Source organism: Lipotes vexillifer, unplaced genomic scaffold, assembly GCF_000442215.2.
Source record: "Lipotes vexillifer unplaced genomic scaffold, Lipotes_vexillifer_v1.1 scaffold680, whole genome shotgun sequence".
NCBI lineage: Eukaryota > Metazoa > Chordata > Mammalia > Artiodactyla > Lipotidae > Lipotes > Lipotes vexillifer.
The window spans coordinates 671055-678693 of record NW_006780838.1 but is presented as its reverse complement, the minus strand read 5'-3'; the positions used below and the strand labels follow the sequence as shown (position 1 = coordinate 678693).

The following is a 7639-nucleotide window of genomic DNA, read 5'->3' as shown; positions in this document are numbered from 1 at the left end:
AAAAAAAAAAAAAAAAAAAAAAAAAAAAAAAAAAAAAAACGGGCAGAAGATCTGAATAGACATTTTTCCAAAGAAGACATACAGATGGCTGACAGATACATGAAAAAATGCTTTACATCATTAATTTTCAGGGAAATTAAAATCAAAACTATAATGAGGTATCCCCTCACACCTTTTAGAATGGCTGTTATCAAAAAAATAAGAAATAACAAGTTTTGTTGAAGATGTAGAGAAAAGGAAACACTTGTGCACTGTTGGTGGGAGTCTAAGTTGGTGCAGCCACTATGGAAAACAGCATAGAGGTTCTGAAAAAAATTAAAAATAGGACTACCATAAGATCTAGCAATTCCACTTCGGGGTATTTATCCAAAGAAAATGAAAACGCTAATTCGAAAAGCTATAGGCACCTCTGCGTTCATTGCAGCACCATTTACAATAGCCAAGGTATGGAAACAACCTGTGTCCATCAATGGAAGAATGGATGAAGAAATTGTGGTATCCATATACAATGGAATATTATTTAGCCATAAAAAAGAATGAAGTCTCGCTATTTGTGACAGCATGGATGGACCTCGAGGACATTATGCTGAATGAATAAGTCAAGCAGAGAAAGACAATTACCATATGATCTCTCTTATATGTCAAATCTAAAAATGAATAAATAAAAATTTAAAACCAAGCTCGTAGATACAGAAAACAAATTGGGGGTTGCCTTAAAGCAGAAACAGGTAGGGATGGGAGAAATGGATGAACTGTCTGAGGGGTTTTTCAATTTAAATAAATTGAATTTTTTTAAAGCCACTCTAACCTGTTAGACAGCCTGGAAGTTTCATTTTTCAAGAACAGTGTAACCATGAAAAACTCAGCAAGACACAGACAAATCCAATAAATAGAAGAAACAAAGAAATCAAAGAAAATAAGAAATCGAGTGTTGGACTATTTGGTGTATTGGATTGGTTCAGGATTGTGAAACCTAAACTTCTTATTGTTAATAGAAAGGGTACAAGTCTTTTATAATATATTGTCCACTTACTCCATAGGCCAAGGAAGTTAAAGGCCTCTGGGACCTGAGATCATTAGTCATAGAGCCAACACTCAGCATTTTGGTAATGCTGGCAATGATGAAATGAGATAACACTAGAGCAAGAGCTGTTATGGCCAATGACATGTGCCTCTAAGGGTGGCTTTTTCAGCTTTAGGTTAGGACATTCAAGCACCAGAAAGAAGATCCTGTACAGTGTCTCAGTGTTAGTGGTGGCAGAGCAGCTCTCTGCCTGAAGCTGTACAAGCCTGTGGCATTTTTCTTAATAGCCCCAAGTTGGAAACGTGCACGATGTCTATAAACCATAGAAAGAATAAATAAATTATGGCATTTTCTCACAGCGGAATACTATACTGCAAATAAAATGAACAATAGCTACATACCACAATATGGATGAATCTTCCCCAAAAGTTGATCTTAAGAAGACAGACACAAGATGCATATATTGATTGATTATATTTGTAAAATATTCAGAAGTAGGCAAACCTGAACTATATTGTGTGGGATTCATGCATGGGTGGTGAAGCTATAAAGTAAAGCAAGTGAGTCATTACCAAAATTAGTGGTTACTGCTCAGATGGGAAGGCGATGGGATTATGATGGGAAAGGCATGCAGGGGATGCTGGTATGCAGACAATGTTCTTGTCCTGGGTGGTGGTTACGTGGCTAATCACTTTACAGTTCATTAAACTATATATTTATGTTTTATGTACTTTCTGAGTGTTATACATCACAATAAAATGGTTCAAAAGCAAGAAAAGAGTGTGTTCTCCCTGTAGCTGTCTGTCTTCAGTTTTTGTTCTTCCTTCTTTAAAGTATCAACTTCCCTTTTTTTCAGGAGATTTTGTTAGTTGCTATTTATACATACTGCTTTTGCCATAGGAAAAGAATTCCCTCCCTGTGCTATTGAAGTCTATAAAATAATGGAGAAAGTTGATTATCCCAGGAATGAAAGTGGAGAAATTGCTGCTATTATCCACCCTAAACTGCAGGTAACATTCACTATTTCTTTTAAACGTTGAAAATAATGATGCCCTACCTTTGAGTAGAACTTTACAGTCCATAAAGCACTTTACATGCATTAGCTCATTTGATGTTCTCAAAAGCACTGCAGTCTGAGGTATTCAGACCGTCACTCAGTGAATATTTACCGAGAAAATCCTTTGCTGGCTCTGGGGGTGCATCAGTGAACATGGTTTATATTCTTGTGGAATTTATAGTCTAGATATACTAAAGTCTAAACTGTGATCTTGAGATGAAGATAACCAGATGCTATAACAGAATAATGAGGTGGGGATGGGGGTCAGAGAATGTGAAATTCCTGTTCAGGTGCAATGGGTAAGAATTATTATATCTATTCTAATATAAGAAAACAGAGGCTCAAAAATCAGATCCTTCCCACAGTCCTATAGTTATTGAGGACAGATCCAGAATGAATGTTCTTTGCAGTTGACCGCATTGCTACCACCTCCCTGTGATCACTACTGTATAAGTTAGAGCAAAACAATCAGAACCTCTTTCTTTGGAATGTTTTCTGCCGCCTTTTCCTGACTCCTCAAAACCTCAGTATCTGCTCCTTGTGTCGTTTGATCAATAATGGCATAGTGAAGGAGAAGAAAAGGCTCTTAGGAATGTATAGGAGGTTTAAAACTGGAAAAGGCAGAGATAAAAGCAGAGAGGAGCAAAGATTCCAAAAAGCTAAAACATCCATCTCCATGCACAATCTCAGACCTCAGAAATGTGGAAGTGATCCAGTGGATTGTCTAGTCTGGTGCATTCAACCCTGGATGCACATTGCCTAGAGAGCCTTTTAAAAAATAACAATGCCGGGCCCCCACTCTGGGATAATCTGATCTTATTGGCGTGGGTAATTAGGGTGGAAAACCACTGATCCAGTTCAGACTCCTGTTTAATGACGCTAATGATAGTTATTCAGACTTACAACTTAATAAAGTCGCCTGCCCAAAAATACAGACTCGTGGAGCAAGTCCAGCTTTGTGCCTCAGTGGGATCCGGGGGGAAACTTGAGGAAGGAGCCTTAGGCAGTGTTTTAAAGGACAGAAAGATAAAGATTGGGGGAGAGAAAAGAGGAAAGCACTACCGGTAACAAAAATTGCACATACAAGAAACAGAGGCCAAAGTGATGAAGTCACAACCTGCTACAACACAGGATTTAAAAAAAATTTTTTATTGGAGTATAGTTGCTTTACAATGTCGTGTTAGTTTCTACTGTATAGCAGACTGAATCAGCTATACGTATACACATATTCCCTCTTTTTTGGATTTCCTTCCCATTTATGTCACCGCAGAGCACTGAGTAGAGTTCCCTGTGCTGTACAGTAGGTTTTCATTAGTTATCTATGTTATACATAGTATCAATAGTTACAAATGTAAGTTTTACATTCCTCAAGGACATCCATGAAAAATACAAAAATCATCCTGGGGAGGCAGAGAGGTAAGATTGATGGGATCACTAATAAACAGGGCTAGTTGTAGGTCTTGAAAGTCAGGAAGGATAATTTTGATTTGGTAGACAATAAGGAATGGCTCAGTATTCTACAGGAGGGATTGACTGATTGATTATTTCAATAAATATATTTGAAGGACTTCTAAGCTTGTTCTGGGCCCTGAGATTCAAGATAGGGTCTCTCATAGAGCTTCCATACTAATAAGGGGAGAACAGACCATGAATAAGTAAACAATACATCAACCACATGATTTCAAATTGTAATAAGTGCTATAAAAGAAATAAACAGAATAATATAGGAGCAGTTAACAAAGGGTTCCTACTAGGTGGAGTGGTCAGAAAGAGCCATCTCTGAGATGAGGGCATGGAAGCTGGAACCTGGAAGATGAGAAGTCAGCCATGTGGAAAACAAGTGCAAAGGCTCTGAGGCTGGAGCAAACTCGGAGTGTTTGAGGAACAGCAAGAAGACCAGTGTCAACGGAGAGTAGGGAGTGAACAGAGACCCTGGAGCCAGAGACTCAGGCAGGCACCTGGTTATGAGTCCAGATTTTATTCTAAAAGTGATGGTTCTTAATCAGGGGTGGTCGCTAGAATTCTCCAGGTTCCCTATTCCCACCCCCAAATGCTTGGAGCCTATCACAAAAGCACTAATACAGTGCTTCTGAAGCTCCAGCCACATGAGAATCACCTTAGGAACTTTTTAAAATCCTCATTGTCCGGCTCAGGGATTCTGATTTGATTTACCAGGGTGGAGACAAGAAGGCAATTAGGTTCACCAGGCGATTTTCATGTGGCTCAGGTTTGGGTAGCACTGCCCATCGGAATCTCTGCAGGTGGGGCTAGCAGACAGTGGGGAGGTGTTGAAGAAACCCTGTCAGTCGTTCTGGGGCACATCTCTGACTGAAAATCACTGGTCTGGAGCAGTAGTTCTCAGCCACCCTGTCCTGTAGAATCACCTGGGGCTTTAAAAAAAATACAAACAGCGAATTATAAATGAGTAGCATGAGGGAATTGGAGGAGGTGTGTGATGGAATTATGCTTCTTGATTACGTGCTTATATGACTCTGTGCTATACATTTGTCAAAACTCATAGAACCATACCCCAAAATGGTTGAATTTTACTGTATGTAAATTTAGAAAATAGTGATGCCTGAGCCCCACTCTAGAGATTCCCATTTGATGTATCTGAGATGGGGCCTTTATTCATCTGTATTTTTCAAACATCCCAGGTAATTGTAACGTGCAGCCAGGGTTCAGAAAATCGCTGTGGTGCAACGCTTCTCAAACTTAAATGTTGCACCTGTGAACCTCTGGGGATTTGTTAACACGAAGATTTTGACTTAGTAGGTCTGCGGTGGGGAATCAAATTCTGCTTTTCTAACAAACTCTCAGGTGATGCTGCTCTGCTGCTGGGAACTGTTAGAAACACAGAATCTCAGGCCCCCCACCCCAGACCTATAGAATCAGAATCTGCACTCAACAAGATCCCTATGTGATTTGCAAACACAGCAAAGTTTGAGGAGAACTGCTCTAGGGTTCCTATGGGGTGCCAGCACTGGTGTTTGAGGGCTCACAGGTCCAAACCCTGGTGGGGACCTCTCAAACGATTCAGTTGTTATCCTAACGTGGGGACACGTATGGGAAATATCCACGTCGTCTTAGAGTTTTCCCAGCCCACACCCCACCTTCTCCCACCAGTTCCCACCAGTATAGAACCTCCTAGCATGCAGGCACAACGTCACTCATTTTTTATCCCCAACAGTAGAATGTCTTATACACAGAAGGCTCTTAATGGATATTTCCTACACTTTGCTGAGCAGAATTTAACTTCAGGTAGCAAGAGTTAGAGTATGCACCTGGGGAGACGCGCATTTAGTTTTGCCTTTTGATATTATAAATCTCTTTGGCAATATTCAAGGCAAACCTGATATTGAAGCAAACTATAATCACACGTGTCAGTTATAAAAATAGAAAGGGGAACTCTTAAAACCGCTGCCGAAATTAACTGCTCAATCTGTTTAGTCAGATAACTCACATGCCTCTATACTATCTCTTTTAAAAGAAGACGATGCTGTCATTTTAGTTGTCTAGAGCCTGACATAAAAATTTTTTTTAATTTATTTTTTATTCAAGTGTAGTTGACTTACAATGCTGTGTTACCTTCTGGTGCACAGCAAAGTGATTCAGTTATACATATATGTGTTCTTTTTCATATTCTTTTCCATTATACAATTTGTAAAGTAGGCGAGAAATCTAATGTAATTTATGTATTCTAATTGTTTCCTGAGAGGATCAAGACTGGAAACCATTGCACCCTGGGGATCCTGTGTTTTTAACTCTTGATGGAAAGACTGTTCCATTGGGCGGAGACCATACCGTGTACCCAGCGTTTGTAAACGAGGCTGCATATTATGAAAAGAAAGAAGCTTTCGCAAAGACAGCTAAACTAACACTCAATGCGAAAAGTATTCGCTCCTCTTTACATTAGAAATCACTTCTAGCTCACTTGTTGTAGAGCACGTTGAAAAGTTCCACTAGTTCGTAAGCTCCTAAAGAGCAGGATTGTGCCTTATTCATTTCCACAGCACCTAGCCCAGTGCCTTGCACACAATGGACATTCAGGCAAATTTCTTGAATGAGTGAATACATTAATGAATACCTTTTATAGATATCGTACTTCTTTATGTATGTAACTTATTCAAAGAAGCACATTTCTTATTTCTGTATATCTCTTTATACCTTATACTTTGATAGTTTAACATTCTTAGTAAACAGCCTTTGAATTTAAATTTTAACATTGAAATAGATACTATATGCAAAAAAAAAACACTTGAGCATGTAATTAAATGTTGTATGTTTTCAAGTAATATAAAAATGCTGCTAGAAACTAACGGTATTTTAAATTTTTTCACATTTGAATTAATGATAAAGTATTAAGGATCCAGTCTATCAACTTTAGCAGTAGTTGTGTTATCTGTAGATTTTTAAATGCTCTTTTGAAGATGAAATGTGAACAAGAAATGAGGGCTGATTGTAAAGGTGACGTTATGAATAAATCAAGAAACTCTGAATGGTCCTTTGTCCACTGACAGTCACCCACACAAAGCATCACAAAATATCACTTCCCTGGCATGCCCACTTGTTCTGTGTTGACCTCAGGGAGCGAAGAACCTCCTTCAGACCTCTCACACGCCCCGCTAGAAGCTCACGCTCCTTCCCAACTTGGGAGGCATGTTGCTCCCAGCCCTCCCTTCTCACTTTGAAAGAACACGCTTGCCCTTCTTCCCAACCAACGTGTAAGGAAGTCTTTGGGCTCCAGTAGCGTAGGTAGTAAAGGCAGAAAGAGCAGAGGGCAGTGGGCACTAGTGGAAATGTGACCCAAAGCCATCTCTGGTTCACAAATGCATTCTTTTAGGACATTCCCCGCTGGCCTAAATGCCCAAGTCCCTCACTCCCAGGATTCTCCTCTTCGAAGGTGCTCGGGCTAAAACTCTGCCTCTCTCCCGCTCCAGTCCCTGCAGGAGCCTCCCCTCCCTGCTCACGGCAGCCAAGTAAAGAATACTTTATCCCGTGATTTGGACCCCAAGGAACCCATGTTTACGTTTTCAAATATATTTACAAAATCACGCTAACATTATCTGTAACGTATATATGTCTCTCTATATATAGACAGTTCCATTCTTGCAAAGCAAATTCCATTAAGCCAATTTCATTCCATGTTCACTGCTCTATAGCACACAATTAAACTGTTTCTAAATTTCCAGCATTTATTTTTGCACTTTACTAAAATTATTTTCATTGGGATGAACTCTCTTCCTTCTGAATTCTTGACTAAAGATTCGATTTATCAATCACCTTTTGTATATAACAAGTTTTACCAAGCTTCCTTCTCCCATAGAACATAGAATGTTCCTTTGTGCTCTATGTCTAAGTTCAATTTTTCTAGGTCAGTTTTTTTCCATACGTATATTTTGGCAAAAATACTTTACTCTCCCATCAAATTTTAGTTAGTTACAAAATTTACAATGTGCAACTGAGGCCACTGCGATTTCAGGTTTTGTATTGATTATTTCTATCAAGTCTCATTCTCTCTGACTCAATATTTATATCTTTAGAGTTAGTTAGGTGTG

General features: G+C 39.2%; 1 protein-coding gene across 1 annotated transcript in view; it reads left to right on the top strand.

Moving 5' to 3' along the window:
• ASPA (aspartoacylase) overlaps positions 1-6324 on the top strand; it is a 21469-nt gene extending 15145 nt beyond the window's left edge. The window contains exons 6-7 of the mRNA XM_007454187.1: positions 1925-2034; positions 5800-6324. Coding sequence (XP_007454249.1) covers positions 1925-2034; positions 5800-5997 — 308 coding nt within the window. The 3' untranslated portion in view covers positions 5998-6324. The remainder of the gene's footprint in view (positions 1-1924; positions 2035-5799) is intronic.
• Positions 6325-7639: the final 1315 nt, after the last annotated feature.